Source organism: Vipera ursinii, assembly GCF_947247035.1.
Source record: "Vipera ursinii genome assembly, chromosome: 2".
In the NCBI taxonomy this organism is placed as follows: domain Eukaryota; kingdom Metazoa; phylum Chordata; class Lepidosauria; order Squamata; family Viperidae; genus Vipera; species Vipera ursinii.
The window spans coordinates 51,105,237-51,125,252 of NC_139513.1; the positions used below are offsets into that span (position 1 = coordinate 51,105,237).

The window sequence follows — 20,016 nt, forward strand, 5'->3', positions numbered from 1 at the left end:
TTAGATCTTCTCTTGCAAAAGGAAAATACTAGCCTTCCACAATCTCCCTACAAGCTAAAGTCTTCCTGAAATAGCATGGTTTTAAAGACCTTTCAGAATATAAGGGTGGTCAGGCCAGGGGCAGCTTTGGGGCATGTACCAAAATGTGAAGGCCATTACTAAGCAGCCCTACTTTGGGAGCCTGTACTGCCTTTACCTCATATGCAGAGGGAATCTTAACAGGCCCACTCAATATTTGAATTATGCTTGGTCAAGTTGTCTGTGATAGAGCCCAATCCACTGATGTGGTGGATTTTTGGATAATAGCCAGAACTTTTAACTTGTTCTGGGAAAAACAGCAGCATGCAATGGCAATATATTGAGTTTATTTCAAGCTGGGTTTTTTTTCCAGTAAATGCTAATAACTTACAGAATTATAAACAAATATAAGGAACAGTAACTTTTTTTTAAAAAAAAACTTTTTAATTGCTGAAGTAATGTTTTTAAAGATCTTAACATTTTTAGTGTGTTTTCCCCTTCAGAACCTCTTCTTAAAAACATTTTGAAAGTCCCAGTAGTTGTGGTTTTTGCTCTGGAATTAGTTGAAAAGTTTTCCAAGTATCTCATAAGCAGCAATATTCCTGTCAGAGGTCTGCCTCCCTTGCAAGGAATGTCTTCAGTTATTAAACTAGAATGTTCTACATCTAGAGTAGATCTTTTCTAAAAAAAATAATCTGAAAAATATTTCATTTTATCACTCTTTAGTCAGGCTTCCACTGAAAAGTACTTTGTCCAATTCTGGGTTATCACATTTGAAGGATTCACAATGGAAGAGGAACAGAAAAGACTTAAGAAGATCAGAAACTAAGTCCTATGAACAGACATTGATAGAGGTGGATGTTTGTAAGATAAAAGATTGAAGGGAAAAATTATTGCACTCTTCAAAAACTTAAAAGGATGTCACATTTAGGATGGTCTTGTTCTTAAATACAGGATACAGAATAGCTGATTTTAAATTAGGGGAAAACTGATTCCAACGGAATGCTAGAAAATAACTTCCTCGCAGTAAGAACCTTTTGTGGAGAAAGCTAACACAGATGGCAGATGTTCCTTTGCCAGATGTGTTGAAACAGGTTAGACAGGATACTTTATTCTGGATTCCTAAACATGAGCTTGTATTTGATGATCTAAATCAGCAGTCCCCAATCTTTCCAGCTTGGCGGGCGGGGCGGGGGGGGAGCAGGGATGGATCGCTGCAAGTGGCAGGTGCGTGCACATGCACAGCTCCATTTGTGCAAGGAGCAGGCACTAATGGAGCTTCATGCGCAAGTACAAGGACCCGCCACTCATGCAAATGGAGCTTCGCACACTAGCTCAAGTGCCTGCTGCTCACGCAAATGAAGCTACATGTGCCAGTGCAAGCACCCACTACTTATGCGAGTGGAGCTATGCATGCCAGCACAAGCATCCATCGCTCGTGTGGCCCAGTTCCAAACCTGGCATGTCGCAGTAGTGGGCTGTGGCCTGAGGACCTCTGACCTAAACGGTACCTTCCAATTCTTAATTCTCTTACCTTTAATAATGAACTGTGACTTCAAAACATATATGCAAATCATACATTTTTCTTGAATTTTATTCATAAAATAGAAAGTAGGCATTTGCATCCATAGAAAACTTTACAAATAATATGGTAAAAATGAAGAATACAAAGCAGCCACCATGCTTCATTCTGCCCCAGTGATACAATTGACATCTTAACAAAATGATGAATAACTCCATGGCAATGGCAAATTATAGCTAGACTTCAGTGAAATGACATTAGATAGCACCAGACCAATGAATCCAAATTTAAGTTTGGAATCCTAACTTCAAGAAAACGGTAGACCCAGATGATGCTAATAAGCTTATTTACTTCCAAAGCTTTGGCTTAGTTGTTGCTCTTAGACTAATTCAGTGTACCTGTAATAATGAATTGAGAATAATACAATTATTTTAAATATAGCGTATCAGAGCCTATCTATCTTGGTAGATTGCATCCATATAAAAGGTTTCTACCTAATCCATGTTTTTGAATGGATCTCACTGGCAATAATGGCTTGCAATGGGGTATACATTGGCTTTTTGACTGCTTGAGAGTCTATAAAATAGTCCCAATTGAATTGAAGATTGCACAATCTGAACCAAGAAAAAAGCAGTGATTGAAGCTATAGGGGAAAAACCTATTCTGGGCTATGGGAAGTTGTTAACATATTCTTTCAGTCCTAGTTTTAAAGCAATTCCTTTGCTTTCATAACGTGTGAGTTAACCATTTTAGCTTAGCATTATATACAAAGCAGGTAATGTCCTTTGGACAAAATCAACAAATTTACAAACTTGTACAGAATTAAAGAACCCAATTCTAAAGTGTTGCACTGTTTTTTTCTGAAATTGGGCAGGCTTCAAATAAAATTTTTGTCAGAGTACCATTAGTACATTGAGAACCCAATCCTATTCTACATAATTTTTCCATAAAAAACAAATATATTAATTTGCCCATGGAGCAAGTTATGTGAACAGCAGAAAGTCTCTTCTCCCTCTGGATATATCTTTGGTTTTGTCTTTTAAAAAATCATAATTCTTCATGAAACCATCAGTAACTTACTGAGTTGGTTCAGGAAACAATTCTCAAGTCACAGGTAAAAAAAAATCCACCCGAGATCATAAATTATTTGACTTAGTGAAAAAAATGACACATGGGATAAGAATAAATCATAAGACTGAGATACAATTATGCTGAATATAGTAATAGGAAAATAAACAGCATCATAGCAATAGCAGAGTAGTGTAAGTTACTTTGATCCACATAATTCAAAGATAGGGTTAGCTACCTATGTGAGAATTCAGACAGGATAGTAAAATCAACAAGAATGAAGGTAAGGGAAATATCGCAAAAACTTCAAAATGTTGCATGCAGTAAAACTATAATATATGAAGTTATAGATAAGGAATAGGAGATTAATATTACAATGATGTACTCATTCTTCAAAACTACATATGATCCCCATTGAATCCATACATCTATTCTACATGAGGATTAGAAGACATTTTAAATAAATTGCCTAGAAATCCTAACCTGCTTGGCCTTGTTACGTTTTGTTCAATTTTCTATTTCCCAAAATTGGCGAAGATGCACATTGTCATTTGTTTCCATTGGGTGTGAAACCTGTCAATGTTTAGATCAGGCCTGTACAGCATCTGAACCTCATGCCGCAATCCATCATTTTTTAAAAAGTCAATAAATTCACTGCCACTCTGAAAAATATGCTACCAAGCATCTGCAGGCCTCACTGCCACTTCCAACGCTGCCACTGAACAGCTGATTGGTGTAACACAGATCCCTTTGAGTCGGTGGCACAGTGGTTAGAATGCAGCATTGCAGGCTAACTGTGCCCATAGTTGAGAGTTTGATCCTGATGGGACTTGAGATTGGCTCAGCCTTCCACCTTCTGAGGGTCAGTAAAATGAGGACCCAGACTGTTGGGGGCAATATGCTGACATTTATAAACTGCTCAGAGATGCTGTAAAGCACTATGCAGCGGTATGTAAGTCTAAGGGCTATTGCTATTTGTGGCCTGTACTTATTTTAAATTTATCTATGTGGTCTTTTCTACCGGCTGTGCAGGCCTGGTCTAAATATATATGGATCTTAGTACCCCTGACCATGCTATCGAGCTCCTGAGAGCTGTAATTCAGAAACGCTTAATTCCTTCCCTCTGGATTGCATAAGGAAAGTGTCATATCTAGAACCATTATAGAACACACTGATGTTGCATTTGTTTTCAGCAAAAATAGCCATGATGGCACTTTCTTCAAATCTGATGAAAGCAGTGAATGTGTGAAGTTTCCAAAGATGTGGGTACAAAGAAGGTGCTTCCTCCATGAGGTCACTGCTGTTTCTTTGGTGGAACCTGAGATCTTGCAATCAGAATGGGAATTACAGCCAACAAACCAATCAATATTGCCCAGAAGGGCCGATAGAAGAACCAGCCCACTGAAATGGTCAGCAATGAGAGACAAGTGGCTACACAAAAGGCAAATCCTTTCAAACCAATGTCAACCAGATCCCGGACAACTGGAAACCAATCCACTGTAATGAGGAGAAATAAAAAGCAAACAAACAACTCAATGGCAGGCTTATAAAATACTTCCAAACTAAATCTTATTTAAATCCAATCCAATGCCTACTGATTTCACTGAAATTTCCATCTCTACAGACGACAGACCATTAAAGTCCAAAAAAAATTTTAAAAAAAATCCCAGACTTTTACCAAAATACATTTTCAACACTTGAACAATAAAGAATAGTAGTATTCAATTCCCACCTTAACTACAGGCTTTGATTAGCTTTGATTAGTTTTCTATTTTCATAGTTTATGGAAACACATCTTTACTGTAATGCAATGCTGAAATAACTAATTGCCTTCCCTCCCATAGACTACTGAAATACCTTCTTTCCCTTGGAGTATTCGTTTAATACAAGCACAAGAAAGGAAAATCTTTATGACTATGTTTCATAGACCCAAAGGTACTTCAGTACAACTTTTGATTAGTCCTTTATTTGTAAATCAAACTAGGGGACAGTAGCAACACTTACCCAGGGTATAAATAATTCTGGTCATAAGGCTGATGCCTAAAAACATAGACAACCATCCAGCTGCACGTAGGCCCCAGGTCTTCATGCTGTTACTCTCGTGTTCTTTCTGAAATACTTCCTAAAATGTATTTGATATTTACTTAGCACTTCCAGTCGTGTACTTGGTATCTTATCAATATCCAGTTATGATAACTCTTTTGATCAGCAGGATACACAGTGCAACTGGACGCAGCGCCAAGGCTTAATCTAACATTATTGGCCTGTGCCTATTCCCCTCCCCTCCATAATCTGCTATCATATCCTAAGAGGAATGTTACCTGAGCAACCCTAGGCTATAGCTATAATTTGAAAATGTTTTGACACACCATATTTAAAACTAACTAATTTGATTAGTTGAAAACAGAAGCAAATATTGTCAATTTTGTTCTCATGGCCTTATAGGAGCATTTATGATGATTTTTCAACTGCAACTGAACTTCAGATCAATATTTTTAAGACAGGATAAGATGGATGGAAGAATGAGATATGGACAAAATCAGTTTATGAGTCGTGTAGGTAGAATTTTAAGAAAAATAGATTTTACTTAGAACATACTAATTTTCCTCTTGTTCTACCCTGCAAGCAATCCCCGAGATGCAAAACATTATACACTCATCCCTTTTCATTGTCTATAAGTGTTACTTTTTTTTTTACAGAGACTTAAAAGACTATTTAATCCATTAAAACGATATCTGTACAAACTGACCTACACTGCTAACTTACAGCATTTTGGGGAGAGAAATATGAGAGCGCAAGGCTTGGATTCATTTTTTGAACTGGAAAAATGTCTACAATTGAAACATCTACACTGACCAGGACCAAATTCCAACATTAGAATTGGAGAAAAGCTTTATAGGAAGCTAGCTCACACTGGTCCACTTTACTTAAGCTCAATTCTGCCTACTAGAATTGCCAATTTAGGTTAACCATTTAGATTTTCAGAGAAGAATTTCACCATCTGGAGTTAGATCCGCCAGAAACTGAATCAGAGTAGTTTTATTTGCAATGATGAACTTTACCTCTGAGCTACGACCTTTCCATAAAGAAATAATTCAAGAGGATGTGTATGTGTGTGTAACAGCCGTTCTCCCATCCTTTATTTAAGCAAACAGACAATGTATATTTCTTCTCTACAACTCTCCCTCTACTGATCTGTAACCCTTACCTCAGCTGTGAGCTCTCCGGGATAGAGAATATTTAAGACATCTCCAGATTTACTTTGATATGGAACTAAGTGATCCTCTTGCTGGCGAGCAACTATGGTCACCTGAAAAGGGGCAGAGGTGAGAAATTAAAGAAATTTGCACATTAACATTGGAGAGCTTTATCTAATTACATGAGAAGGTCTTGAAGAGATAGGGAACATTTACCATATCTGGTAGACCCGTGTGTGAGAAGTCTTCACTCAAACCTGCATAGAAGAATGAAACACGAAGATCCCCAACCTGAAAAGCAGGAAAAACAAAAACAAAAAAAAATGTTGAGCAACTAAAGATTCCCAATGGAGATTTTATATCTAAGATTCTCATATTCTCTGAGCTGAGATTTGTCATATCTAAAGGCTATGACAAAGCTAAAAGAGCAATGCAGAGGGATTGGGGGAGGGGGGGGAACAATTGTTTACTGTTTATTTTCCTCTTCTATTTCTTACTTCTGGACGTCGTGGATTCTCACTATGAAAGAAGTAATCGCCTGAGCGGATCACGTCTGCGTGAGGGTCTTCCAATTTTGATAGGCTCATCTGCTTGAAATTATTAATCTTCTCAATGAGGCCTAAAAGAAGAAGCAGGAATAAGGAGTCACTTTTGCTTGAGATTTATGGTGTCATTGGGATACTTCAGTGAAGCCATGTTCTTTCAGGAGGTAGGGCCACAGCATAAAATGGGCATGGCCATAGCTTGGAACGAATGGGGCCATCCTTCATGCTGTCATACAAGAAATCTCCTCTTTCTACTCCATCTAACAAACTTTCCAAGTTCTTCCAATGAAGAAAAATAAAAGAACAGGGCACCAAGGAGGAATATGATAGCACTCCAAGTACCCAAATGAATGCCATACAGAAGAAGGCTAAGAACTATTTTCTATCATCCCACAGCACCAGACATGGAATAACTGTCTTAAATTACACAATGAGATTCTTAGTTAATGTCAGAAAAATGTTTCTGATGGTAAATATAGTTCAACTGCAGAAACAACCACCCAGAAATATAGCGGATTTCCCTTCACTGAATGTGTTCCTGCTCAGCTTAAAAGTCCATATGTCAAAGAGTCTTGAGTCCTGCCCAGAGCAGGAGTTCAACTCAGCAGCTCAAAAAATAGCTTTTATTTCTATGATTTCTTAATTCTCCTGCCTCATCATGCAAAACTAAAAGAGAAAAAGCAGGCATGGTGGTGGGGAGCAGCATGCCAGACCATAAGAACTTACAGGCAAATTTAGCTAACATCCAGATAAGAATGCAAAATATCCAATGCACAGAATAACTATACCATGCTTTGGAACATGGTATTTATTCCAAAAGCTCATGAGATATTTTGATACTGTCTTGTGATCTGCTCCATAAAATTTAAACCATGGGAATTGGAAAACTGACTTAAATTAAAATTGATTTAGCTACTTTTCCAAATATTACAACGTTAGGAGGATTTTCCCCTTATCTGCCTTGTTAAGTACAACTGAGCATGCATGCTGTATATTTAGACATATCTCGAATCCAAACTTCATACCTCTGGAAAGGAAGAACTTGCCAACTTGAACATCAGAAGCAATTGCAGTGAAAGATTCAACAGCCATGGCACTGCACAGACAAAAAGAATTACCAGGTGAATTGTAGCATGGCAGAAACATAATCACAAAAGAATTAGCAAATCTTCTAGCTATTAACCACCACAAAAATGTACTCCAGGGTTTCCAAACAAAACAACAAGTGTGAATGTATATCCACCCAGAAAACCATATGTATAACATTTGTTATCCTGCCACTTTGTTTAATTTCCAGAATACAATCTTGTGAATCAGTCAGAAATCTTACTCAGATTAATCAATCAATCAGAACAGAGCTGGAAGGGACCTTGGAGGTCTTCTAGTCTAACCCCCTGCTCAAGCAGGAGACCCTATACCAGGGGTAGGCAACCTCGGCTCTTTTATGACTCATGGACTTCAACTCCCAGAATTCCTGAGCCAGCCGAGGTTGCCTACCCCTGCCCTATACCATTTCAGATAAGTGGTTGCCCAGTCTTTCCTTAAAAATCTCTAATGATGAAGCACCTACAACTTCTGAAGACAAGCTTGATTTATTTATTAATTCTTAATTTAGAATATTCTAAGGACAGTATTAGAAGAGCCACAGTATAGAATACTATCAAGTTTACCTAGGGTTTTTATGTCCAATTTCTCGATCAAAATTTCTGCTGTTCACAACTTCTGATTTCCATTCTGTATCTAAAAGGGGAGTACAGAAATAAAACATGAAGAATACTATCCTGATTGCTGGAAAACATCCCAGGCGTCACACATCATGAATATTTTCCATAATTCTTTATGCTCTTATATGGGAATGGGTCTTGCTGAACACCGCAATCAGAATTCTTCTCTAAGCACATGCAAATTATGTTTCCCCCCCCTCAGATTCTACTGCTCATGAACAGACAAAAATACAGGACAAATGATATTTTGAGATTTATTAACAGAAGCACAGAATCCAGATCATGAAAAATAATTTTCTCTCACTAAATTTCCCAGTACTGACTCTGATTCTGAACACCACAGTTTAAAATGAACAATAACAAAGTAGAATGAAGATGGTGAAAGGATTGGGAACTGAATCTGGTTAGGAACAGTTAAAGGGACTAAGTAGATGTAGCCTGCAGAAGAGCACTGAGAAAAAGTAAAATAACGTATATCTTCTACAGGAAGGCAAACATCTCTTCCCCACACCATCATCCTTCAAAGTTATTCTCACATTCCTTTACACTTGGAGATTTTTAAATAGAGATAACCATTGTTTGAAGCAATGGAGAGGCTTGGACTGGATGACGGTCAAGCCACCTTTCAATTCCATGATCTTGCAATAGCAATAACGTGTAGACGTATATACCGCTTCACTGTTTTACAACCTTCTCTAAGCGGTTTACAGAGTCAGCATATTGCCCCCAACAATCTGGGTCCTCATTTTACCGACCTCAGAAGGATGAAAGGCTGAGTCAGCCTTGAGCTGATGAGAATCGAACCGCTGGCAGTAGTAGAATTAGCCTACTGTATTGCATTCTAACCACTGCGCCACCACGGCTCTTATGAATAAAATCCAATGAAAACCTGCTTTCTGTGGTCTGCAAGTGCAGAAGTTCAGCTAATCTTGGCCTAAGATAAACATCAGTAATGGCTAAAAAGGAAAATATATTTTTGTTTCCTTTAGCATTTTATAATCACCTGAAAAGATTAACTGCTTATTTCATTTTGAATTTCATAAAGATCATAGAGAATGCAAATGCAATCAAAATAATAGTGTTTCTCGTTCACAGTGCCAAAGATAAAATTGGTAACTTTTTCTCTTTCATTGGTTCTCCTTTATAACAGCTACATGACAGTAGAAATTCAACAGACAACTCTCACCATCCTTTTTTGTAGTAGCAAGGACAGCTCTTTCCTAGCTGGAGAACAGCTGCCTAAAGCCATACCCAGTGATTGTTTTATGAGACAAATTTTTCTATTAGCAAACTTACTGTAAGAATATTTTGTTTCTTTCTTCACATTACCATTTTCTTCGTATTCTCTACAAGGAGATAAAAACATCATCAGATCAACATAAAATGCTAAAATATTTTATACAGCATTTTATTATAAATAATAACTTTAGCAAAAAATTACCCAAACTTTCAACTAGTTCATGTGAATGACCTCATATAGTGGGCCCCCAACTGCTATCAATTTAAAAGATTCAGTAGAGCTTTGGTAAAAACATTTGCGAGGCATAAATGTATCAACTTTTCAAACCTTATCTATATCTCACAATTCAGTAAAAAATACGAGCCTTTCCAGAGAAAGAACTTTATAATTAATTGACTCTTTTGACGGTTTTTGCTTGCCTATGTTCTTGCTTCCATGAAGCTTGAACCTGATTGTCTTGAGTAGGAAACTTCTAAATTTCTATTTTGCAGACATACAGTACATGCACACATCTCTACCAGCTATATAATTGCATCAGATTTCCTTTGAGATGGTAGGGGGAAAAAAGCCACACTTTGAAAGAGGACATAAACTTCGAAGCAGGAAGCAGAATTTTCAGACGAATAGATGAATTCCTTCCTTCAATATTTATTTATTTATTTATTTATTTATTTATTTATTTATTTATTTATTTATTTATATTACATTTATATCCCGCCCTTCTCCGAAGACTCAGGGCGGCTTACAAGCTTAGCAGTAGCCTTCATTCTATGTATATGCCTGCTTGTTAGGGTTTTCACACACACCCCAAGCGGCATTATTACAAAGTCAGCTTATTGCCCCCAACAATCTGGGTCCTCATTTTACCTACCTTGGAAGGATGGAAGGCTGAGTCAACCTTGAGCCTGGTGGGACTCGAACCTGCACTAATTGCAGGCAGCTGGTGTTACTTAAGGAGGCATCAGCCCACTGCTCCACCAAGGCTCTAATATCCGAAACACAGATAAACTAATGTAGAAGCTTTATTGATTCGCAAAGGAGAAAATATTTTTAGCTGCCCTATAAGCCCAATTTGAAATGAGAAGAACTTATTCTTTTGCTCTGCAGCAGGGGTGTCAAACTGCTGGCCCGTGGGCCGGATGTGTCACGTGGAAGCCAGGCCTACCCCTTTTCCCAAGGGGAAAAGTCACAATATGTTGTGACACGTTACGTGACATGGCGAGTTTGACACTCCTGCTCTACAGTAATAATGTGTGCTAAATTAGACAGATCAAACAGATCTGATTGTATTCTCCTTATGCTTGTACTGGATTGGCACTCATTTAGCCATCATTCAATCAATCATTCACTGGATGCCCTAAAAATGGTTAGTACAGAGTTATCTATTCTATATATTCTATTGTGATACAGATTTTTAATGCTGAGTTGAGATTGAAAAAACAATACATTTCAGGAAGAAGTCCTGAGGTAAAGAATTTTAAATAACACTATTTCAAACCATGCACATTTTATGAAATTTATTTGAATACTTTAAATGCTCTTTTATTTCAATCATAAATAATACCCCAAAGTGAAAGGAAGTCTAAATAGGTACCAATGGACTTATTCCTAGATAAGTCAGTGCATCTTTAGATCAATATAGAGCAGCCTAAGCCTCCTCACCACAACACCAGTAATGAATACCCACCACTCCCAAAATTTATTTATTTTTATTTTATTTTAATTCCATTTATATCCCGCCCTTCTCCGAAGACTCAGGGCGGCTTACAAGCTTAGCAGTAGCCTTCATTCTAGTATATGCCTGCTTATTAGGGCTTTCACACACACACCCAAGCGGCATTATTACAAAGTCAGCTTAATTGCCCCCAACAATCTGGGTCCTCATTTGACCTACCTTGGAAGGATGGAAGGCTGATTCAACCTTAAGCCTGGTGGGACTCGAACCTGCACTAATGGCAGGCAGCTGGTGTTACTTAAGGAGGCATTAGCCCACTAATTAAGAGAGACCTTTAACCAACTTGTGATTTCAATGAAAACATGTCAGTTTCAAGACCTGAGACAATCTCTCTGTGATCTAAAGCTTAGAGCAGACATGTCAAACACCAGGCCCGGGGGCCAGATCCGGCCCGTAAAGTGGTTTCATGTGGCCCGTGAAGCCATCCTGGAAACAGTGAGGGAACGGCCCCCACTGCCTTGGCCCTGGCCCAGAGACCCTCCTTCTGCCAGAGACCCTCAGATCTGTCCCACTTCTGCCCAGGCCCCCATAGGTACCCTTGATGCCAACGATGTAGAGCTGGCCACGCCCACCCAGTAGGCCATACGCACTTTAGCTACGCCCACCCATTAGGCCACGCCCACCCAGGCCACAGCCACCCGGCCCCCTGAGGGCAACCGCAATGCTGATGCGGACCCTCAGTGAAATTGAGTTTGACACCCCTGGCTTAGAGAATAACACTTTCCGAATAAGAGAACTGATCTGAATGCATGGGGAAATACTGGGATTTGAGATTAATGAAACTATACAAAAAAAATGCATTTCTGTAAAAGACAAATTAAATTTCACCTTCCCCTTTTCCTTCTGGATACTGGGACTCACTGCTTCAAACCTGCACTGAAAATTTTCCTCATCTAAGTAGGATATCAGCTAAATAGATCTATCCTTGCTATGACTGAGAAACCTGAAGGAGTGCTAAAATTCCAGCTTTGATGTTACTTGCTGCTTCACTGTAGCTCAGTTTGGTATCATAACACCCATGATGAGATGTGGAGACTGCTGTAGGCATGACAACTGCTGGTTATTTTTCTATCACCCCTCAGCTGCTCATATTTTCCAGCCCAGAAGCCAGCTATAAACAAATGACTCATATTTCTGTGTTCATTCACTCATTATAGCTTTGAATCACTACAGTAGTTGTTATAAGGTGGGGAAAAATAGATACCAGGAGGCTAGATCAAACCATTATTATATTTCCCATGGATAGAAAGGAAAAATAGGTTAGGATAATATAAGAATAAATATGTCAGTGCTTCTTTTAATCCTAAATTGGATTATTTAAATTTCAAAAATTGACACAAACGTGTTCCACTATCACCACTACTCGAAACATGCACACAGTTTAAGTAGAGAAAGCATGAATATGGTAAGCATCTTACTTGGATTCTTCATACTCAACCCACTGATACATCTCCACCTGACGTTTGAGCTTGACTGCCCGGATAGAAAGCCCATAGCTGGGATCATAGAGAGGCTAGAGAATGCAAATAAATATCAGTTGGTACAAGAACTATTATCTACAATGACTTCCTTAGATGTTCAGCAGGCACAGTAGGAAAAAAAAGGATAGCATTTTCCCCCCACAAATCAATTAATCTAGCAGGACAAATGATTGCTTGATTATGTATCATCAAGTTGTTTTCAATTCCTGGCAACCATACAGATAGATTTTATCCATGAAAATCTATTCCTAACCTGCTCTTTCACATATCCCAATGTTGCATTGTCATGGTAACTGAGTCCAGCCATCTTTTTCTCAGTTTATCATTGCCTTTTCCAGTGTAACTGATGCCTCATCTATCACTGTCATCTTTTTATATTGCTACTATCCATTATAGGCACCATTGTGCTTTAGCTCAGTACCTGGGATGACCTTCGTGGCTTGTGTGGTCTTGCTGGGAAAATATATATATATACGTGTGTGTGTGTGTGTGTGTGTGTGTGTGTGTAGGTAGGTAAAGGTTCCTTGGCACACGTGTGCTAGTCGTTTCTGACTCTAGGGGCCAGTGCTCATCTACATTTCAAAGCCAAAGAGCCAGCGCTTGTCCAAGGACGTCTCCGTGGTCATGTGGCCGGCATGTCTAGACGCCAAAGGCGCACGGAACACTGCTACCTTTTCACCGTAGTGGTACCTATTTTTCTACTTGCATTTTTACGTGCTTTCAAACTGCTAGGTTGGCAGAAGCTGGGACAGGCGCTCACTCTGTTATGCGGCACTTAGGATTTGACCCGCCAAACTGCCGACCATCTGATCGACAAGCTCAGCGTCCTAACCCACTGAGCCACCGCGTCCCATCGTATGTATATATATATATATATACACACATACACACACACAGACACATACATGTATACACACACACATATATACACATACATCTACATACACATGCATATATATACACATACATATACACACACACACACACACACAAACTTGATGTACACTCCCAACATTCTTTGCTCATCCTTCCCAGGAAAAACGCACATCCCCACCAACACAATGAGGCAGCACAGCAAAATTTGCTGTGGAAGGGGAGGAAGGGAAAGAAAGAGAGAGACAGAAGAAGCAATACATTTTTTTTTTTAAAAAAAAAGCTTTAATATGAAAAGGTGAAGAAAAATTTGAACTAAGGAAATTTACCTTTGACGTTCTAAGTATACCAGATAAGTGAACAAGTTTCTTGTCATTCTCATGGGATATAATCTGGATGTTGTCAAGTGGGACAACTAGAGAAAGCCCCTCAGCCAAAGAGGAGGCTGTTTTCAAAGCTCGCCCCTAGGAATGATGAAATGAGCAATAAAGAGGTTTAAGTAGACCCCTGAAGCAAGAGCTCGTCCATGCAACATCATGCTGAAATCACCACACAGAACAAATTTTCTTTTAATGAAAATTCATTTACGCAAGAAAAAATAAAGCACTTGGGTTGAAGGAACTCACCTTCTCTTCTTTAAATAATCTAATCCAGAGGTTCCTAACCTTTTGGGCACTGGGGTCCAGTTCCATGGAGGTTTTTCCACGGATTGGAGATTGCTTGTTTTGTGTGCTGCCTGCATGTCACAGATGGGGCTTGGCTTGTTCTTGCAGACCGGTTGCTGGCATGCCGCAACGGACCGGAGGTTGAGGATCCCTGATCTAATCCACTAATAATATTTAGGAAAGCAGGAAGATAGGCAGGCAGGCAGGCTTTACGCATCATTTGTGTAAGGCAACTTACAAATGGACCCAGATTGTTGTGGGAAATAAGCTGACTTTGTAATAATGCCACTGGGGGGTCTGTGTGAAAGCCCTAATAAGCAGGCATATACATAGAATGAAGGCTATTGCTAAGCACATTGATTTGTGCTTTAAAAATTTTAAGCCGCCCTGAGTCTTCGGAGAAGGGTGGGATATAAATGGGATTTTTTAAAAAAAAACCATATAAATATTTGACACAAGGAATCATTGAATTAAAATTCTAAGTTGGATGCCAAATATAAAAATGCAAAGCAACCTGACATAGTTTTCCTTGAAACTGCATTAAAAAAAGGTTAGAAATATTGGTCCCGAGTTCTTTTTCAAAGGGCTATTGGACTTTCTTTGTTTTTCATTGAAGACGTTTCGCTTCTCATCCAAGAAGCTTCTTCAGTTCTGAGAATTGTTGAGAACTGAAGAAGCTTCTTGGACGAGAAGCAAAACATCTTCAAGGAAAAACGCAGAAAGTCCAGTTGTCTTTTGAAAAAAGAACCTTTGGGATAACCATGACCTGGATGACTGAGAATCTCCATAGACCACGGGTATCAAACGTGCCACATCACACGACGTGTCACAACGTATCGCAGCTTTTTTCGCATTGCCGGAACTGGGGTGGGCGCGGTCTCCACACGATGCAACCGGCCCATGGGCTGGCAGTTTAACACCCTGCCATAGGCAGTCAGAACCATTCATTTGTTCATTCATAAAACAGCATGCCATAAGCATTTTGAAGAAGATGGGTTTCAAACTTGAAACAGCTGAAATCTGACACTTCGATTCATTCTCTCTCACCTCATTGGTAAAAAGAATGTAGAAAGACAGGACAAAGGTGGCAAGGCCAACAAGCATCCCTCCAGAAGTCTCGCTGAGGCGCTCCAGAAACCCAGGCTTGTGCTCAGTGGTGATCCTCACGTGCTCATTCTTTCCACCCATTTCAGAGAGCTACTGAAAAGAACAAAAAGGGGAAAAGAGTTATTGAACAGCACATCTGCTACTACCTACTTTTATAACTCAAGTACTCAAGTTACAACCACTGGTTTAGTAACTGTGGCAAAGGCGTTGGAAAAAGTGACTTATGACTGACTATTCCAGCATTCGGGAATCAAAATTTGGGCACTTGGCAACTGGCATGTATTTGTGACAGTTGCACTGACCTGGGGTCATGTGATCACCATTTGTAACCTTCTGACCGACTTCTGACAAGCAAAGCTGTTGCAGAACCCAGATTCGCCTAATGACCACATGCTTCACTTAACAACTGCAGTATTTCTCTTAACAACTATGGCAAAAAAAAGGTAGCAACATGGTGTAAAACTTACTTAACAACTGCCTTGCTTAGCAATGGAAATTTTGGGGTCAATTGGGGCCGTAAATAAAGGACTATTGTAGAAATTGGCAAGGTAGCAACAGCTACAGCAAATTCTCTAACTAGGAAATCTGCTAATTGATGGCACTAATGGTGATTTCTCAAGGAAAAGAGTTGGGGACAGAACATACGGTATACATTCAGACTTTACTTGTTGAGCAAAAATATGACAGTATCAACTGGGACCCATCTTGGAAGGCTACAGAAACTCAGCTATAGTACTAAGTTTTGATTTGATGGAATACCCATCTATGCATAGATGGGGGAAAAACTAACTTCTCTAACTCCTTTAGTCTAATCCTTGGGCTGGTTCATCCTTCATCATCATCATTCTGCACAGCAGAAGAGAAGCATGATAGTAAGACAGTATGTCAACACATGGTACTAATTAGCTTCACCTATACCACTGATTGTAACTTAAAATAGAACCAACAATATTTCTTGTAGCATCTTTGGAAAAGGTATGCCCCAAACTAGTCTATTTTGTTGCTAATTTTTTGCAGTGTAATCTCAAATGCTGGAGTGGTCTTAGGGATGATACACACCCTACAAACTATGTTTGGCTACCTCAGATTTAGCACATTGTATGAATCTTGCCATTAATATTTCTTGCTATTGTCTAATTGTGCTCAAAGTTTTCTTAAATAAACCTTGGAAAAAAACATAAATTCATCTAATACAACAGCGAGATATCATCTGCTTTCACATATCATCCCGTCAAAACTGAATAAATCACATTATGCATCACTATAAAGCCATAATATTCATAGAATGAATGAATATATATATACATATATATATATACATACACACACACACACACACACACACACACACACACACACAAATGGTCCATGAGATCACAAAGAATCAGACACAACGTAGCAACTGAACCACAACAAAAGAAATAACAAATTACCTATCATCCAATTTAAAGATATTTGAAGGTGTGTCTATGGCATGCCATTATATTTTGTAATAGTTTAGAGCAGACATGTCAAACACAAGGCCCGGGGGCCAGATCCGGCCCGCGAAGTGGTTTCATGTGGCCCGCGAAGCCATCCTGGAAACAGTGAGGGAACGGCCCCCACTGCCTTGGCCCTGGCCCAGAGACCCTCCTTCTGCCAGAGACCCTCAGATCTGTCCCACTCCTGCCCAGGCCCCCATAGGCACCCTTGATGCAAACGATGTAGAGCTGGCCACGGCCACCCAGCAGGCCATACACACTCTAGCCACGCTCACCCAGTAGGCCATACGCACTCTAGCCACGCCCACCCAGTAGGCCACGCCCACCCTGGCCATACCCACCCGGCCCCCTGAGGGCAACTCCAATGTTGATGCAGCCCTCAATGAAATTGAGTTTGACACCCCTGGTTTAGAGCAACATGCTATGGAACAAAGATACATAATTATTCAGAGTAACATGTGCATAGAAATATTGTACAAACTTTGGATTCAGTTTAGAAGAGGCTCTTCAGAACTTTCAGAAGTGGAATCTAGCATCTATCAACAAGTATTTGGAAAAAAAAATATAGAGATTTGTTCCGAAGAATATCTAGGTTGCTATGAAAGCCTCTTTACAGCACCCACAGAAAGCTTGAAAAAGCCATGGATGTTTTAATGAGTCGTGTACACAGGTGTTGCTCCCATGCTTTCTGAAGCTAATGCCTCCTTAAGTAACACCAGCTGCCTGCAATTATTGCAGGTTCGCATCCCACCAGGCTCAAGGTTGACTCAGCCTTCCATCCTTCCGAGGTAGGTAAAATGAGGACCCAGATTGTTGGGGGCAATTAAGCTGACTTTGTAATAATGCCGCTTGGGGGTGTGTGAAAGCCCTAATAAGCAGGCATATACATAGAATGAAGGTTACTGCTAAGCTTGTAAGCCACCCTGAGTCTTCGGAGAAGGGCGGGATATAAATGGAATTAAAATAAAAATATAAAAAAATAATTTGAAGTAATGGTGTTAATGTAGTGATCCATGTATATATCCTACACCCGGGATGGTGAACCTAATGCAGAGCCACCTCTGTGGGCACACACGCCTTCAGCTGGGTTTTGTAAAACCTTTTCGCTTTAGGTCTCCACCGCCATGTGCAAAAAAAAAAAAAAAGGTTCAATCAATCAATTTTAACTTTTTGTGGGGAAAAAAAGATCTTGCAAAGTTGGAATTGATTGAACTTTTTAGTCCCATCCAGTCTGCCGTTAACACTGCAGTCACGCCCACCCAATGGGCCACACCCACACAATTGGCTACATCCACTGGATACATAAGTGGGTTTTGTGTTGCAGTTTGGGCACTCGCCATCACTGTCCTACACCATGGCTAATTTTGGCTAACAAAACAGGATCAAGCCCAAATATCAGAACACAAACAAAAGAAACAAGTGCAATCTTTTTTTCTTTTTTCTTTTACCCTCAGATCATGTGTCTTTTGAACTAAATCAAAACATGCAGCCCAACAATAAAACCAAATTAATTCATTAGCCAGTTCCTTACTAGCACAAAAACATTTTAATAGCTTAATAAGAAAGCTGCTAGACTTTTGATAGTTATTAAACTAATCATTGCTTTTAGTGTACTCAGACATGCCTTTTAAAAAAAATAATTTTATCTATGCCTTCTTAGAAATAAGCTTCATTAAATTCAAGTTGTTACTTTCAATTAAAAACAGTAATACCATGCTGTAATGCAGCTGCTCTCTACGCAGCCTCAGTCATGTTGTCATTTGTTTACACAGGTTGGACATTGTTATGGTGTGACAGAAACTTAGTAGAGAATACTAAACCCAATCGGAAAAGTTTGTCCCAGAATGGAAACATCGGAATGCATTAAGCCATTTTTAAACACTTCAAGTGACAACACTCTAGAACAATTTACAAGAAGACGCCCTTTTCCATGGGAATGTATGTGCTTATTGAAAGCAACATGAAATCAAGCAGAAACTCTTACACGTAAGCCCATTCCGTCAAATCGTCCAGTAACAACCCCACTTTATCTTTTACATAGATTTTGGTCTGAAGGGAAACTATTCATTTTTCAAACTTGCCAACCCCAAAATAGCGAGATCCTATCACTACCCCTTGAATAAAACAAGTGTGTTTCTCCTTTCAAAAAAGCCTTTTCTGAGGAATCAGCCCCTGGCTCTTTCCTCTGAAATCAGGTGCGGTGGATTGCAGTCCTGGCTGTCAACACTCGTGAGGGGGTTATCTGTTTCTTACTGGTTGTATACATTTATTAGAAGTATTTCTATCCTACAGAATAACAGCGTTGAAAGGGACTTTGGAGGTCTTCTAGTCCAGCCCCTGCTCAGGCAGGAAACCTTGTACCATTCCAGACAAACGGCTGCTCAATCTCTTCTTAAAAACTTCCAGTGTTGGAGCACCACAACTTCTGGAGGCAAGTAGTTCCACTGATTAATCATTCTAACCGTCAGGAAATTTCTCCTTAGTTCTAGGTCAAGGGGTCCTCAAACTTGGCCCTTTTATGACTTGTGGACTTCAACTCCCAGAATTCCTCAGCCAGCATGGCTGGCTGAGGAATTCTGGGAGTTGAAGTCCACAAGTCATAAAAGGGCCAAGTTTGAAGACCCCTGTTCTAGGTTGTTTCTCTCCTTGACTGCTTCTTGTCCATTATCGCTTCTTGTCCTGCCTTCAAGTGCTTTGTAGAACAGCTTGAGTCCCTCTTCTTCCCATTGCTGTTTCCCATTGCAAAGAATCTCCAAAACGTGTTTTTTTTCTTAATAAAGGCGGAAAAACCCCATACTTACATATATCGCTGTGATTTGAGCTTTTAACAAATGCACCAACTCCCCGAGCTATTCTTAAAAGTGAAGGAAGAGATCTGACGCCCAAAGGAGATGTAACGCCCAAACACTCCTACGGATCAGACACGGATCTCTCTCTTTTTCTAGCACTGGCGGCAAACTCCGCCCTCGTTCACAGAGCTGGGACGGCCCGTGCTTGGGCGCGTATCGCAAGAATGAGATGAGAGACGAAGGGAGGGGTTAAAAAATATAACCTGAAGCACAGAGGGAAAATAAAGTCCCGACCACGCCCATCCGTCGCAAAGCATTGCTGGGAATATCATTGAACTTTCTAGCTAGCATAAGAAGGCGGGAAAGGAGAGGCGAAACCGAGAAGCCGTCGAGGTCGCAAAGCTTGTCGGGGAAAAGGGCGGAGGCGCGCTTCTTCCGCACAGCCTCTTGGAACATGTAGTCCGTTCTGAATAACGGCCCTTCTCTTGTTTCCCGTTGGTTTCTTCCCCCTTCTACTTTGGGCCGCGCGGGAGAAAAGGCCGGGCTCTGGCTTGACACGGAGGCTGCCCGA

The 20,016-nt window shown here is 39.9% G+C and overlaps 1 protein-coding gene across 2 annotated transcripts; it reads right to left on the minus strand.

The window, feature by feature from the left end:
* Nucleotides 1-1,602: 1,602 nt before the first annotated feature.
* TMEM43 (transmembrane protein 43) lies at nt 1,603-19,656 on the minus strand. 2 transcript variants are annotated; one of them, XM_083353840.1, is made up of 12 exons: nt 19,458-19,656; nt 15,116-15,268; nt 13,733-13,867; nt 12,468-12,562; nt 9,371-9,420; nt 8,021-8,090; nt 7,376-7,446; nt 6,303-6,424; nt 6,022-6,096; nt 5,817-5,918; nt 4,613-4,730; nt 1,603-4,105 (listed from the first exon to the last, which is right to left on the minus strand). In XM_083353840.1, exons 2-12 carry the CDS (start codon nt 15,254-15,256, stop codon nt 3,903-3,905), a joined length of 1,182 nt encoding a protein of 393 aa, XP_083209966.1. In that variant the 5' UTR covers nt 15,257-15,268; nt 19,458-19,656; the 3' UTR covers nt 1,603-3,902. The 2 variants fall into 2 exon arrangements, with proteins under 2 accessions (XP_083209966.1, XP_083209967.1); XM_083353841.1 differs by having other exon boundaries at nt 15,116-15,265; nt 19,458-19,584.
* Nucleotides 19,657-20,016: the final 360 nt, after the last annotated feature.